The sequence below is a fragment of the Delphinapterus leucas genome, chromosome 7, assembly GCF_059928025.1.
Source record: "Delphinapterus leucas isolate spDelLeu-1000000601 "Yukka" chromosome 7, BTC_Dleu_Yukka2, whole genome shotgun sequence".
Lineage (NCBI taxonomy): Eukaryota > Metazoa > Chordata > Mammalia > Artiodactyla > Monodontidae > Delphinapterus > Delphinapterus leucas.
Genome location: NC_143135.1, coordinates 85,166,099 through 85,191,638, shown reverse-complemented (window position 1 = coordinate 85,191,638; position 25,540 = coordinate 85,166,099). Strand labels below are relative to the sequence as shown.

The following is a 25,540-nucleotide window of genomic DNA, read 5'->3' as shown; positions in this document are numbered from 1 at the left end:
ATAAAAACAAAGGGACTGTTTAATCTCTAGGACTAATTCTGGGAAATCCTGTATGATCACTGTAAAATAAAGCCATCTAATATCAAACAAGAAATGGAGGGCACCTTATAAAACAAGACAAAAGCCAGCAGCATGCTAACTGAACTCAAATTACCTGTGAAGAATTGGAGGCAGCTCTGCACTGTCTTCAAAGTCATCCTCTAACTGATGGAATAAGAGCCATTTCATTATCAATTCCTTTAAAGAAAAATTTCTGTTTACATCATATATATTCTTCTCCATTCCTGTTTTTACTGTTTCTGGAACTACACAGATGGTCAGTGCCAAAGTCAAACAGCATACTGCAGGACTACAGCAAAACAAAGGACAATTAATATTAAAAGTAAGCTCTTTGCATAGAAAACAAACTTATGGTTATCAAAGGGGAAAGGAGGTGGGAGAGGGATAAATTAGGAGTTTGGGATTAGCAGATACAAACTATTATATGTAACTCAAAAACAGTCATGTACCACAATGTTCACTGCAGCTCTATTTTCAATAGCCAAGACATGGAAGCAACCTAAGTGTCCACTGACAGATGAATAGATAAAGAAGATGTGGCACTTATATACAATGGAATATTACTCAGCCATAAAAAGAAACAAACTGAGTTATTTGTAGTGAGGTGGATGGACCTAGAGTCTGTCATACAGAGTGAAGTAAGTCAGAAAGAGAAAAACAAATACCATATGCTAACATATACATATGGAATCTAAAAAAAAAGGTTATGAAGAACCTAGGAGCAGGAGAGGAATAAAGACACAGACATAGAGAATGGACTTGAGGACACAGGGAGTGGGAAGGGTAAGCTGCGACAAAGTGAGAAAGAGGCATGGACTTATATATACTACCCAATGTAAAACAGCTAGCTAGTGGGAAACAGCCACATAGCACACAGAGATCAGCTCCGTGCTTTGTGACCACCTGGAGGGGTGGATAGGGAGGGTGGGAGGGAGACGCAACAGGGAGGAGATATGGGGATATATGTATATGTACAGCTGATTCACTTCGCTATAAAGCAGAGACTAACACACCATTGTAAAACAATTATACTCCAATAAAGATGTTAAAAAAAAAACCTATTATATGTAAAATAGATAAACAACAAGGTCCTATTGTATAGCACAGGGAACTGTAATCAATATCCTGTAATAAACCATAATGCAAAAGAATATGAAAAAGAATATATATATGTGTGTGAGTGTGTGTATATATACACAGACACACACACACATATGTATAAAACTGAATCACTTTGCTGTACACCAGAAACTAACACAACATTGTAAATCAACTATACTTCAATTTAAAAAAAAGTAAGCTCTTTCAGGGACAGAGACCTTGTCTATCTTATTTATCACTGTGCCTCCAATGCTTAGGGCAGTGCCTGGCATGCTGTAGACATTTAGTAAACTTCTATGGACTAAATGAACACAAAAAAATTCTAAAAAGTCTGACTACATTTGAGAAAATTCTTGATTAAGAACTATCTCTTATTGTAACAGTATGCAGTACTAAAAAAAATAAAGTTTATGAAGATTGAGCAAAAAATAATTGTGAATTACAAATAAAAGAAATGTAAACACTTAATTCTTTAAAACTGGCCTTAGTAATCTCTTCACATTTGAAACTAAATTACACTTATTTATTTATTAAGACTTCCCGGGCAAACAACAAAAGCATCTGAAACAGAATTAAACATATGTTTAACTGAAGTTAGAAATTACAAAACTCAGGGGGGAAAAAAAAAATATATATATATATATATATATATATATATATATATGTTGCAAAATAGAATACAATCCATAGTCAACTTACCATGAAGGTCTGCAGGCTGACCCAGTAAATAACTTCCAGAATTCTTTGTCAACTTCAACTAAACTGCCTTGAATTATGGCTCCAAGTAAGCCAAAGTTTTCAGCTTGTATTTGTTCAGAACTTATACCACGAAAAGTAATAGACCAAATTTTAATCCAGAGTTTCAATAAATCTGACTTTTGAGAGCTTTCTAGGTTTGATTTCTTGCCTTGACACAATGCAACTTCCATAAGGCATCGTAACACATATGGTGTGCGTTCCCCATGTCGTTGTTGAGGTAGAAGCTGGTGTAGTATCATTAGTAATGGTGACAACTCACAGTTAGGTAAACTTGAAGGATATTTTGATATTAATTGAGTTGCAATCTGTAACCTAAAAAAAGTATAAATAATTTGAAAATTATTCAAATCCATTAAGAGGCTAAAAGAAAATATATAGACATAGTACTCTTATAATATCCTAATTAGAATACTATCATCATCATTTTCCAGACTACTCTCATAATAAACTGACTCTTAATATTTATTAGGCCCTACTTCCTAAAGTGGCAAGAAGATTGAAAACATTTAGGCTAGCTGGGTAAGCTATCATATTTTGCTTACACAGTAACTTTAAATAACTAAATTACCAACATTCTACTTCTTACTTATCGTACACATCCCTGCTCTTCGGCCACCAATAATATTCCTTTAGAACAGTAAAACAAACAAAAAACCCCAAAAACTGTTTTCCCTTGGGGTTAATTCAGTTAATTCAATAAGTATTTGCTGCGAGTTCTCTAAAATGAGTGCTACTCAAGAATAGGAACTATATCTTGTTCACCCTCTATCCCTTATGCTTGGCACATAGTAGGTGTTCAATAAATAACTTCACTAAGTGGACAAATTAAAGAATATGAAATTGGCAACATCAACTATAGAAAATTTAGCAATAGGTATCTAAATCAATACGATTTCCTTCCACAACTCAATTATATTTAAACATTACATCAACGGGGGAAAAATCAAAGAGCACCGTTAACAAAAGTATGACTGTAATCTACAAATTTCTAACTGTCCTTACGCAAGCTGCTTAACCTTTCTCAGTTGCAGTTGTCTTTTTGGTAAAGCAAAAAGGCTGAGCTGCAGGAATTCTACAGATTCCTAACAGACCTAATATTTTGTGATTCCAAAGAATTCCACAATTTATTTAATTACTTAAATAACTGCAAATGCTATATGAGACTAAAGAACAGAGCAAATGGAACTTCCCGGGTGGCGAGTGGTTAAGAATCCGCCTGCCAACGCAGGTGACACGGGCTCGAGCCCTGGTCTGGGGAGATTCCCACATGCCACGGAGCAACTAAGCCCGTGTGCCACAACTACTGAGCCTGCGTTCTATAGCCCATGAGCGACAATTACTGAGCCCACGTGCCACAACTACTGAAGGCCGTGCACCTAGAGCCCATGTTCCGCAACAAGAGAAGCCACAGCAATGAGAAGCCCACGCACCACAAAGAAGGGTAGGCCCTGCTCGCTGCAACTAGAGAAAACCCTGTGCGCAGCAACGAAGACCCAACACAACCAAAAACAAATTTTAAAAAAAGAACAGAGCAAATAGTAAAAACTAACCTTTATCATGGCATAAGGTCCAAATTATTCTGTGATTTCTGAATACTATCTTTAATTTCTTCCTAATCTAATTCTATTAGAAGGTGCCAAGCATGGTAAAATTTCTTTGTGTTGAGGTATACAACTCAGTGAATTCCATGAGGCACACAGTACCGATCGCCTACCAAGCAGCCATTCTCCTTCTTCCTTGCTATGGCAATATGCTTAGGAAAGGTGCCCTATTCCTGGCTTCCAGCAGATAAACCATAGTGGTTGATCTCACATGTCCTAGTAATCACCTTCCCCTTTGTCAGTCATTGCTTTGGGAGTGACCTAGTTCTGGCCAAGCCAATGAGGTAAAGGAATCTACCGGGGTCTTGTGAGAAAAATTAATGAGACTAAAATGATATTGAAAGAGAAAAAAACAATATTTTACCAAGGCACAATGTTAAAATCATTCTGTGACTTCTGAAGATGATCTTTTATTACTTCCCAGCCTAATTCTATTTTCTTCTTTTTGCAAGGTGCATTGTAATCACTAAATTCTCTTTGTGTGGTTGTGTAAGACTGAGAAATCTCCAAAGATCTAGTATCTTCATTAAAAACCTGTAAAACAACAAAAGGAAAACCTATTTTTTTAATACTGCTATTGTTTCTAATAGTTCATTAGGAAAAAATGTTCCTTCTTAGATGAAGATACAGGTTAGTCATAAAGCAAGAGTAATAAACTACAGAAATATATGAATATGAAAATATGGTAACAAACATTTTGCAGACAATAATGGCTCTCTAGAAAGCAGATATTACCAAGTAAGTTATTAGTTTTAGTTCCTGAGAAACTTTACTAACAGCACCAAAACATCTAAAAGTAAAGCAAAAACCTCTATTTTCAAAGATATTAAATCATAAACTTAGTGTTAAGAAAATATTTCACATGTGAAATGGATGGTAACCAAATCTCTGGGGAAAAGTTTTACTTAAGAAACATCGTCTCTATTTCATTTACTTCTGCTCTGATCAGTATGATTTCTTTCCTTCTACTAACTTTGGGTTTCATTTGTTCTTTGTCTACCTCCTTTAAATGTAAGGTTAGGTTGTTTATTTGAGATTTTTGTTTTCTGAGGTCAAACTTCCCTCTTAGAACTGCTTTTGATGTGTCCCATAGGTTTTAGACAAATGAAATAGAGACTGAAAAAATAATAGAAAAAATCAATGAAACTAAAAGCTGGTTCTTCGAAAAGATAAACAAAATTGATAAGCCTTTAGGGAGACTCATCAAGAAAAAAAAGGGAGAGGGCCCAAATCAATATAATCAGAAACGAAAAAGAAGTTAAAACTGACACCACAGAAATACAAAGGATCATAAGAGACTACAACAAACAGCTATATGCCAATAAAGTGGACAACCTAGAAGAAACAGACAAATTCTTAGAAAGGTACAATCTCCCAAGACTGAACCAGGAAGAAATAGAAAATGTGAACAGACCAATAACCAGTAATGAAATTGAATCAGTAATTTTAAAACTCCCAACAAACAAAAGTCCAGCAACAGATGGCTTCACAGGTAAACTTTACAAACATTTAGAGACTTAACACCTATCCTCAAACTATTCCACAAAACTGCAGAGGAAGGAACAATTCTGAACTATGAGGCCAGCATCACCCTGATATCAAAACCAGACAAAGATATCACAAAAAAAGAAAATTATAGGCCAATATCACTGATGAACATAGATGAAAACATCCTCAACAAAATACTAGCAAAACGAATCCAACAATACAGTAAAAGGATCATACCTGGGACTTCCCTGGTGGCGCAGTGGTTAAGAATCCGCCTGCCAATGCAGGGGACACGGGTTCAAGCCCTGGTCCAGGAAGATCCCACATGCTGCGGAGCAACTAAGCCCATGTGCCACAACTACCGAGCCTGTGCTCTAGAGGTTGTGAGCGAAAACTACTGAAGCCTGTGCGCCTAGAACCTGTGCTCCGCAACAAGAGAAGCGACCACAATGAGAAGCCCACGCACCGCAAAGCAGAGTAGCCCCCATTCTCCGTAACTAGAGAAAGCCTGCACGCAGCAACGAAGACCCAACACAGCCATAAACAAGTAAATAAATAAATAAAAATAAATTTATATTAAAAAAGTAGGATCATGTGGGATTTATCCCAGGGATGCAAGGATTTCTCAATATTTGCAAATCAATCAATATGATATAGCACATTAACAAACTGAAAAATAAAAACCAAATGATCATCTCAATAGATACAAAAAAGTTTTTGATAAAATTCAACATCCATTTATAATAAAAACTTTCCAGAAAGCAAGCACAGAGGGAATATACCTCAGCATAATAAAGTCCATATATAACAAACCCACAGCTAACATCATACTTAATGGTGAAAAGCTGAACGTATTTCCTCTAAGATCAGGAACAAGACAAGGATGTCCATTCTTGCCACTTTTCTTCAACAGTTTTGGAAGTCCTAGCCACAGCAATCAGAGAAGAAAAAGAAATAAAAGGAATCCAAATTGGAAAAGAAGAAATAAAACTGTCACTGTTTGCAGATGACATGATACTATACATAGAAAACCCTAAAGATGCTAACAGAAAACTACTAGAGCTCATCAATAAACTAAGTAAAGTCGCAGGATACAAAATTAATATACAGAAATCTGTTGCAATTCTACACACTAATGAACTACCAGAAAGAGAAATTAAGGAAACAATCCCATTTACCTTGCATTAAAAAGAATAAAATACCTAGAATAAACCTTTTGCCTACAGGAGACAAAAGACCTGTCCTTGGAAAACCTAAGACTGTGATGAAAGAAACTGAAGACGACACAAACAGATGGAAAGATATACTGTGTTCTTGGATTGGAAGAATCAACATTGTTAAAATGACCATATTACCTAAGGCAATCTACAGATTCAATGCAATCCCTATCAAAATACCAATGGTATTTTTCACAGAACCAGAACAAATAACTTTAAAATTTGTATGGAAACACAAAGGACCCCAAATAGCCAAAACAGTCTTGAGAAAGAAGAACAGAGCTGGAAGAATCACACTCCCTGACTTCAGACTATAAAGACTACAAAGCTACAGTAATCAAAACAGTGTGGTACTGGCACAAAAACAGACACATAGATCAATGGAACAGGATAGAGAGCCCAGAAATAAACCCATGCACTTATGGTCAATTAATCTATGACAAAGGAGGCAAGAATATACAATGGAGAAAAGACAGTCTCTTCAATAAGTGTTGCTGGGAAAACTGGACAGCTACATGTAAAAGAATGAAATTAGAATGTCCTCTTATACCATATACAAAAATAAAATGAATTAAAGACATAAATGTAAGACTGAATACTGTAAAACTCCTAGATGAAAACACAGGCAGAACACCCTCTGACATAAGTCATAGCAATACTTTTTTGGATTCATATCCTAAAGAAAAGGAAATAAAAGCAAAAATAAGCAAATGGGACCCAATTAAACTCACAAGCTTTTGCACAGCAAAAGAAACTATCCAGTGAATGAAAAGACAACCTACTGAATGGGAGAAAATGTTGGCAAATAATATGACCGATAAGGGGTTAATATTCACACATATAAACAGCTCATACAGCTCAACATCAAAACAAACAAACAAACAACATTATTAAAAAATGGGCAGAAGACCTGAACATACATTTTTTCCAAAGAGGAAACGAAGATGACCAACAGGCACATGAAAGAATGCTCAACATGCTAATCATCAGGAAAATGCAAATCAAAACCATAATATCACTTCACACCTGTCAGAATGGTTATCATGATTATCATCAAAAAGAACACAAATAAAAAACAGTGGCAAGGATGCGGAGAAAAGGGATCCCTCATACACTGTTGGGGGGACTGTAAATTGGTGCAGCTAATGTGGAAAACACTATGGAGGTTTCTCAAAAATTAAAATTACCATATGACCCAGTAAAATTCTCCTGGGTATATATCCAAAAAAAACAAAAACACTAATTCAAAAAGGTACATGCACCCAATGTTCACAGCAGCATCAATTGCCAAGATATGGAAGCAACTTCAGTGTCCATCAAGAGATGAATGGATAAAGATTGGTGAGTGTATATACATATGTATATATATACACATACACACACACACACAAAAGACTACTACTCAGCCATAAAAAAAGAAAGAAGTTCTGCCATTTGCAGCAACACGGATAGACTTGGAGGGCGTTATGCTAAGTGAAATAAGTCGGACAGAGAAAGACAAATACTGTATGATATCACTTACATGTGGAATCTAAAAAACACAACAGATTAGTGAATATAACAAAAAAGATGCAGACTCACAGATACAGAGAACAAACCAGTGGCTACCAGTGGGGGATGGGGGGTAACAAACTATGAGTGGGAGTTTATTTTAAGGATGTATTGTACAACACGGGGAATATAGACAATATTTTGCAATAACTGTAAATGGAGTATAACCTTTAAAAATTGCATAAATTTTAAAATTTCTTCTATGGAGGAAAAAAAAAGAAACATTAAGCCATCAACTGATGAATGGGTAAACAAAATGTAATATATCCCTACAACTGAATATTACTCAGCGATAAAAAAGAATGAAATACTTATTCATGGTACGACATGGAAGAACCTTGAAAACATTATGCTTAGTCAAAGAAGCCAGACACAAAAGACCACACATCGTATCATTCAATTTATATGAAATGTCCAAAACAGGCAAATCCACAGAGGCAGAAAGTAGATTAGTGGCTGGTTGCTAGGAACTGGAAGCAGGGAATTGAGGCTGACTGCTAATAGGTACAAAGTTTGTTTTGGCAGTGATGGAAATGCTCTGGAATTAGTGGTGATGGTTGCACAACAGAGTGAAAATGCTAAAAACCACTGAATTACACCCTTTAAAATAATGAATTTTATGTCAGGTGATTTCTAAATCAGGAAAAAAACAAAGAAAGAAAACACATAGGGTTAGGATAATCTTATTGCTTGTAGACAGTTTTTTTAAGAATGGAAAAGTTCATCATCAGTTTTCCCTAAGTTTATATTTGCAAGATAGTTACCTCTTAAGTTAGAAGGGCAATGCTAAGTATTTATGGTGTTTAGAAAGGAATAGTTACATGTACCGAGTAATTTTACACGCTTTTTACAGGCCAATAAAAGGAGAATGAGAAATTTCAAAATGTGACAAGATCTACTATACCTGGTGACAAATATCTGCCATCAATTCAATCAAGTTTTCCTTGACAGCAATATTACGAGATCCTGAAGAATATTTCCCTCTGCTTCCTATATGACTTATTTCATTAACTAGCAGATCATATACATTGTATAAGATACTCTTCCACTTTCGTGATGCATAGGCACCTGTAATTTTAAAAAATAATTATTAAATTAAAATATAATTTATACATACAATCCATTTGCACTGCCAACTCCCACAAAACTATTCAGCTGTTAAGGTGGAAACATTAGAAGACATCTGGTCCAGCCTATTTAGTACTAATGGCTCTTCTGACAATATCCTTGACAAGCTCTACTTCATAATGATGTCCATTTCACACATTTCACACTCAGTTAACTGTATTTCTTGTAAAATTCTTCCATATTCTGATCTAACTATCTCTAACCAATTCAATCAAAATCTCAATCAAACTTTCTTTAATTTCTTCTCTCCCCCAAAGCAAATTAATACTTTCCCTCTTTTACATAAGGACCAACTTCTCTGTATGTCTTTAAGAGAAAAACATTACCAATTCCTTCAACAAGTGTACAAATAACATGTTATCCAGACTTATCATCATCCCAGTCACCTTCCCCTAGACACACTCCAGTCAACTTATGTCCCTCTTAAAATGATGACTCTACAAACTCTGGTAAGCATAATATTCCCAACCACGATCTAACGAGTATGGGGAACAATGGGGCTGTTTCCTCCCACAAAACGAAGAACCTATTTAAAATCTATTAATGAATTTAATTAATCTATTAAAGCACCTAATAAAGTCTATTAATGTATACTAAAACTATACTCGTGTTTCTGACAGCCTCATCATCTGCCAATTTTCAACTGATCCTAAACATGCACTTAACTAAAATCCTAAACATGTCTCACCATCTCTTAATAAGCCTGATTTTCATTCTGGTGAGAGCTATGTGAAAGATGAAAAACTAAGGAAAGCCACCATTCTTTCACCTCCAGTGGTTTCATGGGCTACAAATACATCTAACTATACATACTAGAAGAGCCCATGAAACATACACAGCTGCTTTTGATAAAAAGTGGCTACAACAGTTTTCCTCTATTTTAGCTACTATTCAATGAATGTCCTTAATAAGGTCATTACACTAGCCATGATGAATTGGTCCAAAGGCTAGTACAAGCCAGATTCAGAACATAGCCTAAGCATGAGAGAACTCATTCAATTCCAGTTCCACCCAGTAAAGTTCCTGTCTACTGAATGGAGCTGCATCATCCATGCAATACTCTTTTGGTGAACGACAAACATAAAGGAATGAAGGGAGGATAAGTCATTCATTTCTGGTTTCCCTAGCAAATATGTATTTATCTTCCTTGGGAACTGACTAATCTGGCTGGTTCAATTCACATTTATCTATTTTATTTTCTAATAAAAGCAATATGTAGATAAACAAGATCCTGTCTTCTCTAAATTCTTTTACTCTTACAGTCTGCGTCACACCTCTTAGCACCTAATTATTGCTGCATAATCAGCTCCTAGAGGGAATAGTGTCTCATATTTGTTTGTATTCCTCACAAAACGTAGGTAGCATTGTACTAAACAAATGGTAAGGCATGATATGATTTGCTACCTACCATAGCTTCAAATTAAAAAAAAAAAGTGTGAAAAATATCCTCATGACTGACACTATTACCAAGCAAAGCAATCCAGAGGAAGGTCATAACCTCCTATAACATACAGATTTCATACTTAACCCTCTATATTTCAATGAAGAAGCAAATGCAAAATAGCAAAAACTTTCTTTATACCTTTTTCTTGAGTTTTGGCTCCCTTTGGATGATGGATATAAATTTGTAGTTGAAATAACTCAATAATTACTTCTTTTAAGGAATCATTAAGTCTATGTTGAGTCCAGATATAAAGTAAGGTAGGAAGAATTTCATCTCCTAATTCACATACTCGAATTCGAAAGTTAACAGCCAAAGTCTTGAGGAAGATAATAAATGCTGCTAAGATATGATTTAGACCTGCAGAGCTCTTTTCTTGTCTGTAACAGAAAATAAACAGACTTAATATAACAGGGGAAAATGCAGAAACTGAAGACAGTAATGAAGTTGCGTGCTGAAAGAAAAAAACGTTCTGATTTTCAAATAATAGTAGCCTTACTTTCAGAATTATTCAGAAAAATCACAGCAGCACTACTTAGCAACAACAAAAAATAGTTCCTATTTGGCATTGGGAGATCACTCCTGTTAGCTCTCCCTGCTGCTGAAACACTGTCTAAAATTATATAAAACGAATTTGTAATACCTACCATTTATAAAATATTTCACATTATAAATTGGGTAATGCCACACAAATACAAGATACTGATATTTCCAAAATATATTCCTATTTCATTTTATTCTTAGCACATTACAACTATCTTCAAAACTCAGGAAAATAAAAATACTTAGAGGCCATATAGCTTTTCCTGTTATTAAAAAAGCAAGACAGATCTAGAACATCATTACATGTTCTGCATATTGGATATTCAGGAAGTGCTGGACCTAACACTTTCCTTGGGAATCCACTAGTTCTACTATAATCGGCCAATGATGTTTTCAAGTTGGTAAAATTTAGTTACTGAATCTAAAACACAGTCTTGCAAAAAGATCAAATGGATTTCCAATACAAAACAAAAACAGATTAGATTACCTTGCATGCTGAATAGCCTTAGAAAAAAAATCCAAAAATTTGGAATTTAATCCATCAGTCTGCAAACAGCATCCTTTGGTCACAGCTTCAATTATTCTAGCCACCAAAACCCTATTAATGTCTTGTGAAGGTTTAAGATACAGCTGGAAGTACACAGAGAACAATTCTTAAAAAAAAAAAAAAAAAAACCATGTTAGTTATGTTTTTAAAAAGAAAACTATCGAAACATTTAACTTAGATGTCACAATTCAATTTAAATTTCAATAATTCCACAGACAAAAGATTAAAAATTATATTAATTTATACTTACTACAGTAAGAGCATTCCATCAATATTTATTTTTATAAATTAAACTGCCTTCAAGACAGGAACTACAGGTAGCAGAGTATGTGAACACCAGTTTAAGAGCCAGATCTCAGATAAGCTACTTAACTTCTCTATTCCTAAATTCCTTCAGCTAGGCCTAACAAAGCACTTGACAGTGTATGCTCCACAGTTTTGTTTTGTTTTGTCTTAGTGCTATTTGATTAATAATGTGTGTAAAGTGTGTCAAGAACTGTGAAAGATCTGAGACTTTACACTATTTGTAACCCAACAAATTAGAATGCCAGTTTCATGGATGTTGGCAGAAGACATGAAATTCCTGATCAGAGAAAGAGGACAATTTATTTCTCACAGCAATGATAGTAGCCAGAGTACCTTCATTTTTGCATAAATTCCTCAATCTCAAAAGCAACGTGAAGAGGGACAGGTGACACAGTTCAAATGATGAGCTACCATACAGGAGAGACATCCCAAGCAATGAGCTGCAAGCAAACCTGTCCTTTGTTCTGGGGGAGGCCATCATCTCTGTCATCTCTATCTTCCAAGGCTCACTGTACAAACATACTTTAAAAAACAGTCTGGAAAAGAATAGTCAGTGTCATGTCTTTGACATGACATGCAGAAACGTGAAATGCATTGAGAATTATCTCCCAACACAATGAAAAGCAAAGTTGCTAAGGCAGGATTTTCTTCCCATAAAGAGATAATTAGGAAGTCCTCAGTTAGCAAAGTGACTTAAGAATAATTTCAACTGTATATGTCAAATAATTCTGCAGAAATAGCTTGAAGTCAGAAATGTTAAATTCAAAAGAATAAGGACAATATAAAAACCTCAAACATCAAATAGTAAGAAAAATGATTCCTATCATATCTGGCTTTATAGAACTCTACACAAGTGCTTCCCAAAGTTTTTTCACTACATGCAATACCTAAATAATGGTAAAAACATTAATTAACACACACAAATTTGGAGACAGAAAAACAGGAGGCGTTATCTTTAGCATTTCCTTCTTATTACTTGGCAAGAGCAAAGTGCTGAAACAGGAAAAGCCAACAATGCAACTCTCTGTCTCTGATTAAATCTCAACTTTCAGGGCTTTTATTTTACTTGGGGAAATTATCCCAGTTCTCACAGAATCCAACATATTCCTCTAGTAAGTGGGTAAAAAAAAAAAGCTAGTATAAGACATTCAACAAGAGTAGAGTCCTACTTCTCCAAAAACGGCGGCAGTGCATGCCTCCAAATGAATTCCCTTTCTCCATGAATTCAACAACAAAAAAAGCTCAAAGAGCAGGTAGCAAAACAGCATGATATTAAAAAGCAGTTTCTGCAGATTCACAGACATAAAGAACACACTTGTGGTTGTCAAAGTGGAGGGAGGTGTAGGGGAGGGAAGTATTGGGAGTTTGAGATTAGCAGATGCAAACTTTTATATATAGGATGGATAAACAACAAGGTCCTACTGTATAGCACAGGGAACTATGTTCAATATCCTGTGATAAACCATTAACGCAAAGAATATGAAAAAGAATATATATATATGTATGACCAAGTCACTTTGGTGTATAGCAGAAATTAACACAACATTGTAAATCAACTATTCTTCAATAAATTTTTTTTTAAATGGAGTTTCTGGAGTTAAAATAAAATAAAACCCCAAAAGACATCATTAAATGTCGATTCCTTGGGATTTTACACATAGACAGCCATATCATCTACAAATGTGAAGTTTTATTTCTTCCTTTCCAATCTGTATGCCAATTATCCTTTTCTTGCCTAACTGCCCTAGCTAGGACCTCCAGTACAATGTTGAATAGGAGTGCTGACAGCGAATACCCTTGTCTTGTTCCCAATTTTTTAATGAAAAGTTTTAAATTACAGATTTGATTTCTTTACTCGTTACAGAAGTATACAGATTACCTATTTCACACTGGGTGAGTTTTGATAGTGTGTGGTTTTAAGGAATTGTTCCATTTATTTTCAGTCATCAAATTTATGTGTGTAGAGTTGTTTATAGCATTCCCTTACTATTCTTTCAGTATCTGTGGAATCTGCAATTATATCCCATTTAATTCCTAATATCAATAATTTGTGTCTTTCTTTACCTTACTCACTCTTGCTAGAGGTTCTAGATTTTGATGTTTTCAAAGAATCAGCTTTTTGTTTCAATAATTTTCCTTTACTGTTTTGTTTTCATCGATTTCTGTTCTTATCTTCTGCTTGAAGTCTTTGGATTTGTTTGTTTTTCTAGTTTCTTGAGATGGAGGCTAAGATTATTAATTTGATATCTTTCCTCTTTTCTAATGTAGGCATTTAATGCTATATATTACCCTCTCAACATAACTTTAGCTATATTCCACAAATTTTGATATGTTGTAATTTTCATTTTCATTCAGTTTTAAACATGCCTTGAGAATTTTCTTTCCACCCATGAATTATTTAGAAGCGTGTCATTTATTTTCACAAAAGTACTATGAAGGAAAGAGTACCACGGTAGAAAATAAAAAGAGAGGAAGAAATTAGGAAAAACAATCAGAAAATGGCCGTGACATTTAAACTGAGACTTGAAGGACAAGAAAAAACAGGCCATATAAAGGGTAGCCTCTGAAAAAAGAACAAATGCCACAGGTAAGAAAGAGCTTATACTTTCTAAACAGGAGTGTGTGAGATGATCCATAGCTATGTCAGAAGAAAATATTAGCGCTCCTATTTTTTAATTAAAACTAATTACAAAAATTATGCTTTACTGATTTTTAATATAGAAATCGACAATGGCCACTTTGGAAGACAGTTTGGCAGTTTCTTAAAAAACTAAACATACTTTTACCATATGATCCAGCAATCACGCTCCTCAGCATTTACCCAAATGAGTTGAAAACTTATCTGTACACAGATGTTTATAGCATTTTCATTCATAATCTCCAAAACTTGCAAGCAATCAACATGTCTTTTAGTAAGTGAATGGATAATTAAACTGTGGTAAATCCAGACAATGAAATATTATTCAGTGCTAAAAAGAAATGAGCTATCGAGCCATGAAAAGACATGGAAGAACTTTAAATGCGAATTACTAAATGAAAGAAGCCCCTCTGAAAATACTATATACTGTATGATTCCAACTATATGACATTTTGGAAAAGGGAAAACTATGGAGACAGTTAAAAAGATCAGTGGTTGCTAGGGATCAAGGTGGAGAGAGGAATAAATAGGCAGAGCACAGAGGATTTTCAGAGCAGTGAAACTATTCTCTATGATACAATAATGGTGGACACATATCATTATACATTTCTCAAAAGCTACAGAATGTACAACACCAAGAGTGACAGTGTAAACTATGGACTTTGAGTGATATGAGGTGTCAGCGTAGGTTCACTGATGGAAACAAATGTACCGCTTTGGTGCTGGATGTTGCTGGGCACGTGTGAGGTCAGGGGATATATGGGAACTCTGTACTTTCTGCCCAATTCTGCTGTGAATCTAAAACTGCTCTAAAAAAATAAAGTCTATTAAAAAAAAGTTTGAAAATCACTGGGTTAGAGAATCTGAATAAAGGCCACTGTAGCAAGAGCACAGAAATTAGAAGGATGGGGTGGGCTTTAAGGTCAGAGAGATAGGCAGAAGCAAAACTACGTAGCACTTCCAAGACCTGAAGGGAAGTCCATATTTTATATGTTATACAAGAAAGCAACTGAAGGTTTTTAACTTTTCTTCCTTTCTACCTAATTAGAAAAACTATTTTCTTCCTTAGGACAATCTTAGGGCTCTTGCTTTGGAATCCCTTCTTCTCAGAAAACATACATGAGCAATTTTCCTGTGTATTCAACTACTCTCTCTTCACTGAATCCTTCTGATTACATGTATATATACTCCAATCACTCTCTTCTTTAATAGGACCCCCCTTTCCCTTCCCCTTGTAACCAAAACTTTTGAAAATATTGTATTTGTTAATCCATTTTCTCACTTGTCACTCATGCTTTCACACCAGTTTGTTATACAACTGAACACCATCAACCAACTGACTCTAACTGCCATGTACAGAATAATTCATGCAACAATAGCAGATACACAATCTTTTCAAATGCATATGGAACACTCACCAAGTTAGACCTTATCCTTGATCATAAAAGAAATCATAACTGTTATAAATAATTTTGGTTATAAAAAGCATGGTCTCTGACCATAACATTAAACCACAAAAGGAAAACAAAACAGGAGAATTACCCCAAATGAATGGGAATTAAACAACATACTTCCAAATAATCCAGGGTCAAAGGGAAACCCTCAAAAAAACCTAGAACATATTTTGAACTGAAGAAAAAGAAAAAACAACATTGTCAACATTTGTGACATGTGACTAAAGTAGTGTTTAGAGAAAAACTTATTACATTAAATGCACATATTTGGAAAGAAGCTCTCAAATCAATGATCTAAGCTTAAGAAACCAGAGAAGAAATGAAATCCAAAACAATCAGAAGTAAGGAACTAATAATTATAAGATCAGACTCAGTAATGAAAGAGGCAATACCACTACAGAGCGTAAGCACATTAAAAGGATAATGAGACAATAATGTTCAAGAACAACTTTACACTCATACGTTCAACAACTTATATGAAATGAACAAATTCTTAAAGAAACAAATTCCAAAGGTCACTGAAAATATGTAACCTAAATAATCCTGCATCTATTAAAGAAATTGAATTCATAATTAAAAACCTTACAACCACCACCACCTCCAAATTCAATCCAGTAACATATAAAATGTATAATACATCATGCCCTAATAGAGTATATCCCAGGAACACAAGGTTGACTCAACCTGTGAAAAACTGATCAACATAACTCACCATACCAATAAACTAAAGACAAAAAAACCCATGATTGGGCTTCCCTGGTGGTGCAGTGGTTGAGAGTCCGCCTGCCGATGCAGGCAACACGGGTTTGTGCCCCGGTCTGGGAAGATCCCACATGCCGCGGAGCAGCTAGGCCCGTGAGCCATGGCCGCTGAGCCTGCGCGTCCAGAGCCTGTGCTCCGCAACGGGAGAGGTCACAGCAGTGAGAGGCCCGTGTACCACAAAAAAAAAAAAACCATGATTATCTCAATATATACAGAAAAAAATTCAATTCAATATCCATTCAATATCCATTCATGATAAAAAACCATGAGCAACCAGAATAGAAGGGAATGTCCTCAACCTGTATTAACAGCTAATATGCTGAACTTCCCTGGTGGCACAGCATATAAGAATCCACCTGCCAATGCAGGGGTCACGGGTTCGAGCCCTGGTCCGGGAAGATTCCACATGCCATGGAGCAACTAAGCCCGTGCGCCATAACTACTGAGCCTGTGCTCTAGAGCCCGTGAGCCACAACTACTGAGCCCACAAGCCACAATTACTGAAGCCCATGCGCCTGCAGCCCGTGCTCCACAACAAGAGAAGCCACCACAATGAGAAACCCGCACACTGGAGCAAAGAGTAACCCCCGCTCGCTGCAACTAGAGAAAGCCCACGTACAGCAATGAAGACCCAACGCAGCCCAAAGTTAATTAATTAATTAAAAATAGCTAATATGCTAATGATCAAACACTGAATGTTTCCCCCTAAAACCAGGAACAGGACAAGGAAGGATGTCTCTTCTCACTACTCCTAATCAAAATCATATTGGAGGAAAAACTATAAATCTCTTAGAAGAAAACACAGGGGGAAGTTTCATAACATTGGATTGGCAATGATTTGTTGGAAATGACCCCAAAAGCACAGGCAACAAAAGAAAAAAATAGATAGACTGTATTCATCAAAGCAAAACCTTTTGTGCATCAAAGGACACTATCATCAGAGGTAAAGGCATCCCATAGAATGGGAGAAAATATTTCCAAACCATGTATCTGATAAGGAATTAATATAGAATACATAAAGAACTCCTACAATCCAACAAAAAACAAACAACCCGATTAAAAACTGGGCAAAAGATTTGAATAGACTTTTCTCCAAAGATGATATACAAATGGACAATAAGCACATGAAAAGTTCAACATCACCAGTCATTAAGGAAATGCAAATCAAAATCACAATGAGACACCACTTCACACACATTTACATTAGGATGGCTATTATCAAAAAAAGAGAGAAAGAAAAAGAAAAAAGAAGTGTTGAGGAGTTAGCGACAGGGATGGCAGGGGGCCTGTGCTTAGTTCTGGGGGAGGAGGTGGCCAGTTTAGGATCTCAGGGGACAGGTGGGGGAGATGGCAGAGTTAGATGGGACTGGGGGGGTGGGGGTGCCAGGAGAAGGAAGGTTGAAGGGGAGACTAGATGTTGGGGGAACTGTGCTGGGAAGAGCTGCGTCAGAAGTGCCCACAGTAACCCAGGGGGAGGACAACACCCAGGCCTGGCTGTCGCAGCTGCTTGCTGGAGAAGGGGCGCCTGACCTCTAGGAGGGCGCCACTCCTGTACAGAGGGTTGTGAACCCACCTGGGGATGAGGCCTGGTGTTGTGGAAACTGAACTTAGCTTCGCAGGGCTGACAGTTCTGGCCCAGGGCGGTGGCAGTGCACCCCTTTAGACTTTTCCTCTAGGTTCCATGCTTACCTCTTCTGTGACCTCACTCTGCCCCTCCTCCTCCCTCTTAACTCTCTTGAGGTTACCCCTTCACTTAAAACGTTGCTTCTGGTAATCTGTGTTCATCATGGCAAGCTGGTGGCACCAGGAGAAATGGAGCCCCTGTCCAGTGTGAGTCGTAGCAGTGCAGGAGGGGAGACCCTGGAGGAGGAGAGAGCCCGCCTAAATTGATGTCTACAGATTGAATTTCCAGAGGCTTAGGAGGAGGAGTTCTCCACTGTCCTGTTTCCAGGCCTTGCTCAGGAAGCCCTGTATTCATTCAGGAGACCATCCTTTAAGGTTTTCAGATGAGCTTATGAGGGGGCAATCTTTAAAAGTCCAAAGCAGATGCATCCGGGGCCTTCAGCAGATGCGTTGCTTTGAGTGTGTAATCCGGGAGCAGCGATCTCTGGGCACGTGAATGCCAGCAGGCACCTCTCCTGTTCTGGGGTGGAGGTTTTCAGATGCTGCATCTTCTAAATTCAGCCTTCTGTTGTACTAGTTTTGTGCTACGAACATTGCTTCCAGAGAACTCTTAAGCTGTAGAACATTTTAACACGATGCCACAACACAGAGTGCTGCCTTGTAGATGGAGCTTGCAGATGCATCCCAGTGACCCTCTCATCTACCCGCCGGCCTTCCTGTGCATTGGTCGGAGGAATTCTTAGTGTGATGATATAATCTGTGTGATGGGAAAGTGTTCAAGATTGAAATGCCTTAGGCAAACACTTCAATGAGCCAACTGGCAAATTGAGGGGGGTCATTGTACTGTGCTGGAGGTACGAGTTGGTCATGCCCCAATTGTGATAGAAATGGCAGGTCTAGTTTGGGCATTCCTACTAAGAAGGGAGTGGTCAGGGTACCGATAGTGATCTTTGATTCATCTTGCTCTATGTGTTTTTTAACTTCGATTTTACTTGATCAGATTTCAGAGTAATCTTAGGGTTCAAATGGGAGGACCCTGAGGTGAGGGGTGGTGGCGAGGGAAAAGCCTACCACAGGTGCTGGGAGGGGTGGGCGTGAAGAAAGGGAGAAGGGGGGAGGGTTGTGGTTAGGTGTGGGTTGTAGAGGGTGGGAGTGGTAGGGAATGTGGGTTGAAGGGAATTCTCTGAAAATATCAGTAGGCAGAGCTCTGGGGAATTATATAGAGCTCATGGGCCAAGAAAATACTAGTTAATAGTAAATTGTTAATGCTAGTTAAATTATCGCTTGAAAGCAAAAAAAAAAAAAGTCGCTTGGAAACTTTCTAAAATGCTTAGAACTCTGCTAAGTACAGGGGAAAAAGCAAAATTGCTTTGCTGCAAGATGGGGAGGACTGAAAAGGTAACTGAAGAGCTGGTTATTGGTGGCTTGAAAGATTGGTGTCAGAAACTTGCATCAGCAGGTTAACATCCTTCACTGCTTTCAAGCTCCTTACGTGGTTTATCTGGAGATGTGTGGTATTTGGGAAAGGTCTTCGAAAAGACTTTAAATACCCATATTGTGGGCTTTTAAAGTAAGCTTGAGATTTTGGAGTGCACTTAAGATGGTGAGATGTACTCTTCTGGGTTTGCTGAGGATGTGCAGTTGAAAACTTGAGCAAAGTGAAAATGCAATGACTTCTAAAGGAATTTTGTGTTACTTCCTGCCTTATAAGCACATCTCTTCTTTGTGATAAGTATTAGAAACAGCAAGAGTTTTTACTTTTCGTCATCATTGTAATAAGGAGAACCTAATGACTTTTTGTGATCACTGTAAAATTACTGTAATATGTGGTAGCAAACAATCCACGTAAGCTTGCTAAGGTTACAGTTAGTAATCCACTGTATCTTTAGTTTGAATGTTTGTGTTTTTTAAGTGATAACCATATTAGAGGGGAAACTATCAGCCAAAATCAGTTTGGGAAATAAGCAAAACTGGGGATGGGGAGGTGCTTTATTACTAGATTATGGTGTGCTTGTGAAAATTCAGGGAAAGATCTGAATCCTTTGTGATAAAGTAATACCAGTGGCTTTAAAAAAAAAAAAAAAGCGTTGGTGAAGGTGTGGAGAAATTGGAACACTTGTGCATTGCTGATGAAAATGTAAAACGGTGTAGCCCCTGTGGAAAACAGTATGGTGGGTACTCAAAAAATTAAACACAGAATTACCATATGATGCAGTAATTCCACTTCTGAATATATACCCAATTGAAAGCAAGGACTCAAAGAGCTATGTGTATACCATGTTCATAGTAGAGTTATTCACAATATCCAAATGTAGAAACAATCCAAGGGTCCAATGACAGATGAATGGATAAACAAAATGTAGTATACACATGCAATGGAATATTATTCAGACTTAAAAAGGAAGAAAACTCTGACATATACTACAACATGGATGAACCTTATACATTATGCTAAGTGAAATAAGCCATTCAGAAAAGGACAAATACTGTACAATTTCACTTACAGGAGGTACTAGGGTAGTCAAATTCAGAGACAGAAAGTAGAATGGCTGCCAAGAGCTGGAGGTGGGGAGCAGGGGAAGTTCCCATTTAATGGGTGCAGAGTTTCAGTTTGGAAGATGAAAAAAGTTCTGGAAATGAGTCGTGATGGTTGCATAACAATGTGAATATACTTAATGCCACTGAATTGTATATGCAAAAATGGTTAAAATGGTAAATTTTATGTTATGTACATCTTACCATTAAAAAAAATATCATACTGAGGTCCTAGTCAATATAAGGTAGAACAAAGAAATAAGGCCACATGGCTCAGAAATGAAGGAACAAAAAACTCTCTACTTGCAGATGACAAAACTGTCTAAATAGAAAATTCCCCAGAATGAACAAAAGAGCTCCTAGATCTAATAAGCAATTTTAGCAAGGTGCCAGATCAATATGGTATACAAAAGTCAACAGTACTTCTGAACAACATGGAAGAGAAAATGTTTTAAAGAGACAGTAAAATTTACAAACTACTGCAGTATAAATCTAACAAAAATATACAAATTCTATATGCTGATAAATCAAAAAAGACGTAAATAAATGGAGAGATATACCATGTTCATGGACTGGAAGAGTCTATGTTAAGATGTCTATTGCTCCTTAGTTCAATAGGTCCAACGTGATACCAATAAAATCCCAGCAGGATTTTTTGTAGAAATCAACAAGCTGATTCCAAAATTTATATGGAAATGTTGGTTTAGAAGACTAAGGCCATCTTCTCATCTCACTCTAAACTCTCTCCCTAGACAACCTCATCCATAACCATGGCTTCAATCACCACCTCTACCAAATATATTTTGAATGTAAACTTCACTTCTTGAGCAGGCTTCATTAGAGAAGTAAATTTCAGAGAAGGTAACTAACTAAAAAAAAAATTCAACAAAAAGACTATTAGAAGTGAAAGTAGTTTGCTTAAAAATAGAGAATTTCAGAGAACATGCCAGATGATGGAATCAGAGTAAAGAGACTAGAGGAACGACTGCCTTTGTTTCAGAGACCCATAGTTACAAGTAATAATCTAAAATGTACAAATATTCTAAATATTTAGGCTGAACCATTTTGGTGACAGACGTGTCGGTGTACCCTAGATATCACTGGCCTATTCTCTAAAGGCTGCCACTAGGCTTACTGAGGGCTGTTTGGAACAAAGCCTCCTTTGTGTTCAGAGCAACAGCAAAGGCCCCAGATAAGAAATTAAGCAATAGCTAAGAAGGCCTTTATTCATGTGGGAACAGTAGAATACAATGTAGACCACTGATTAGGTCATGGGTTTATGGTCCACAAACATCTTATTTTGAAATGATAAACTGATGGTAAAAAATATAGATAAATGTCTTTTAAGTTAGCACAATTTATCTTGAATACTTCTCAATGAAAAATACTGAGTTTCTAAATTTTCAGAGGTGGCTGTATTAGAAGACTTTGACATCTGGCTTAAAGTCACCTCATTAAAGCCAAATACCATTTTCACCCATTAAGCCACCCAGAGCCAGAAATACTCCACTTTTGAAATCAATAAACTCAAAAATTTCAGCCTCTGACCAAACTTCCTTTGTGGTCTCTTAGTACCTCTCACCTACAAACTGTCAACAATACCTCCATGGCACCCCACTCTACTTATCTTGTAAGTCACTGGGTCCTATATATTCTATTCTACTATTTCATTTCAATTACCTTACCAGTGGCCTGCAAACTGCCTAGTCCTAATGGATACTTCCACATCTTATTATTTCTACAACACTTTAAATGTCACACCACTTCCAACTTGAAATTCTCTTGCTTTCCCTTTTATGACATCTCTCTTGGTTTTCTTCTTTCTACTTTAATCATTGTTGCATTTAGGTGTCACTGATCTGTGAACTCACTGCATTATAACTTTTGGTTTACTTGGTTTTTTCTGTCATTGGACTGTCAAGTCTTTGAGGACAGGTATGGCATCTTTCAATTCTGTAATTTTAGTTCTGATAGCAGGCACCAAATACATTATTAGTGACAATTTAAGAAGTACATAATACATGAAAAGTGTCAGATTCTATAATCATTTAATTTCACTAAAGTACTGTTAAACTGTGAGGTCATTTGGGGGATATAAATAGACTCTGAATGCTCTTTTGGTGAAATTTCATTTCACAAGGAAAAATTCACAAATAACAAACTTCAAACCATACCTGTCCACTGTTGCTGAGATATTTCACACCAGTATTTTCTCACTGAAAGAATGTCCTTCAGCAATATGTTGCTACAATCAGCTCCATAAATGGCACCATTAGATGAATCTTTCACTGTCTCCATGATATAATTCAAGAGTTCTTGACATTTTAGCCTGGGTGCTCCTATTTAAAAATAAAACAAACAAAAACATATAAATCTTAAGAAAAGTAAGTTAAGGATGCTTGGAATGGCGATTGTATAAATAATTCCATTTGGGAACTTACTATTAACTAACCTCCTTCTCATAAAACACGGATTAGCAAACTATGGCCCAGGGGCAAAATTCAGCCAACCACCTGTTTTTGGAAATAAAGTTTTTCGGACCATAAACATGTCTATTCATTTACATATTGTATATGGCTACTTTCATGCTAAAATGGCAAAGTTGAGTTGTTGAGACAGAGACTACATAGCCTGCAAAGTCAAAAACATTTACGATCTGGTCACTTTACAAAAAAAATTTGCCAATCCTATAGGATTATATAGCAAAAACAATCATTCATTCTACCTTAATAATTCACAATTTCTGACATTAGACCTTGAGTGACCCAAAGTTTCCTGGTATTTTTTATAAAAACCTGATTAGAATAAGATTATAAAGAGAATACTATTTCCTTTGAAAAGCAAAATTACTTCCAAGTCCTATAATAGCATTTATTATATATACATATGTAAGGCTATAATTTTTAGTTTTATTTAATTATTAGAGGTCCTGAAAATTCAGAATTAATGGATATATATTTTTTTTAATGGAACTCTTTTTTTTTTTAATTTATTTATTTCTGGCTGCATTGGGTCTTTGCTGTGCACAGGCTTTCTCTAGTTGAGGCGAGCAGGGGCTACTCTTCGTTGCGGTACACGGGCTTCTCACTGCGGTGGCTTCTCCTGTTGCAGAGCAACGGGCTCTATGCTCGCGCACTTCAGTAGTTGTGGCACGCAGACTCAGTAGCTGTGGCTTGCGGGCTCTAGAGCACAGGCTCAGTATTTGGCACACGGGTGTAGTTGCTCCGCGGCATGTGGGATCTTCCCAGACCAGGGCTCAAACCCGTGTCCTCTGCATTGGCAGGTGGATTCTTAACCACTGCGCTACTAGGGAAGTCCCTGGATATATATATTTTTTTTAATTTATTTATTTTATTTATTTATTTTTGACTGTTTTGGGTCTTTGTTGCTGTACGTGGGCTTTCTCTAGTTGCGGTGAGTGGGGGCTACTCTTCGTTGCAGTGTGCGGGCTTACTGCGGTGGCTTCTCTTGTTGCAGAGCATGGGCTCTAGGTACGTGGGTTTCAGTAGTTGTGGTGCGTGGACTCAGTAGTTGTGGCTCGTGGGCCCTAGAGCACAGGCTCAGTAGTTGTGGCACACGGGTTTAGCTGCTCCACGGCATATGGGATCTTCCCTGACCAGGGCTCAAACCCACGTCCCCTGCATTGGCAGACAGATTCTTAACCACTGCACCACCAAGGAAGCCCTGGATATATTCTTAAAGGTAACAAAAGTACATTTAAAAGTTATTTGTTACTTTCAGTAAATCGTATTGCTGTCACAGCTGAAATTTTTCATATTTCAATATTAACAATCTTAAAATTGCATATAAATTTTTTGTTGTAAGTTACGAGCAGGGTGCAAGTCATTATGTATATTTGAATATATTCTAGTTTAGGATTTTTTATGATGAGACTAGTTATATTTAGAAGTATGATAAATAAATATACACTGGTATAACAAAAAATCATCGCTTCTTGGCCTTTTGGCTAAGATCAAGTGTAGTTTCTGTTCTTATTAGTTTAAAAAATCATTTTTATTTATGGCTTATAATTTTAGGCATCTGGCTAATGATGAAATGCACAATCATAATACCCTCTGCTGTAACACCCTGTGCATTTCTCTCTTATAGTCTTCCTAACATTTTCTTAACTATAACATCTGTTATAGTTGAACAATATTTGCTTACTGGTTCCTTCCCATCTACCTCTTTTTTTCTGATCTCTGTTTCTTTCATCATACCTTGGGTACCAATGTTAAGCAAGTCTGGCAAAGTCTGGACATGTGTTTAAATTCTCATCAACCCTCCAACCCTTTAAAAAAAAAAAACTGAAGAAGTGAGATGACACGATAGTAGCTCCTGGTTTTGCTCCGAGATTAAAGATGTTTAAGTTACAAAGTGAAACTTGAAAGAAAAAAAAGCCTTGAATAAAAATATCATTTTTCAACCATTTGAATAATCTTACACTGAAAATTTCATCCATTTATTCCTATAAACCAACATATTGATACTTTCATACATTTTTAAATGTGATCACGGGCTTCCCTGGGGGTGCAGTGGTTGAGAATCCACCTGCCAAGGCAGGGTGTATTCCTCCAGGTTCGACCCCTGGTCTGGGAAGATCCCACATGCCGTGGAGCAACTAAGCCCGTGCACCACAACAACTGAGCCTGCACTCTAGAGCCCGTGAGCCACAACTACCGAAGCCCACGTGCCTAGAGCCCATGCTCCGCAACAAGAAAAGCCACCGCAACGAGAAGCCCGCACACCACAACGAAGAGTAGCCCCAGCTCGCCGCAACTGGAGA

The 25,540-nt window shown here is 36.8% G+C and overlaps 1 protein-coding gene and 1 pseudogene across 3 annotated transcripts in view; one reads left to right on the top strand and one right to left on the bottom strand.

Annotated features, from left to right (window-relative positions):
- The window catches only part of ATM (ATM serine/threonine kinase), a 140,456-nt gene that overhangs the window by 107,663 nt on the left and 7,253 nt on the right, over positions 1-25,540 (bottom strand). For all 3 annotated transcript variants that reach the window (XM_089915491.1, XM_089915493.1, XM_022561583.3), the window contains 7 exons: positions 22,929-23,093; positions 11,377-11,542; positions 10,488-10,726; positions 8,682-8,845; positions 3,886-4,055; positions 1,861-2,232; positions 155-349 (listed from right to left, as the gene is read on the bottom strand). In XM_089915491.1, coding sequence (XP_089771617.1) covers positions 155-349; positions 1,861-2,232; positions 3,886-4,055; positions 8,682-8,845; positions 10,488-10,726; positions 11,377-11,542; positions 22,929-23,093 — 1,471 coding nt within the window. The remainder of the gene's footprint in view (positions 1-154; positions 350-1,860; positions 2,233-3,885; positions 4,056-8,681; positions 8,846-10,487; positions 10,727-11,376; positions 11,543-22,928; positions 23,094-25,540) is intronic.
- LOC115801613 (U2 spliceosomal RNA) lies at positions 24,702-24,832 on the top strand (annotated as a pseudogene).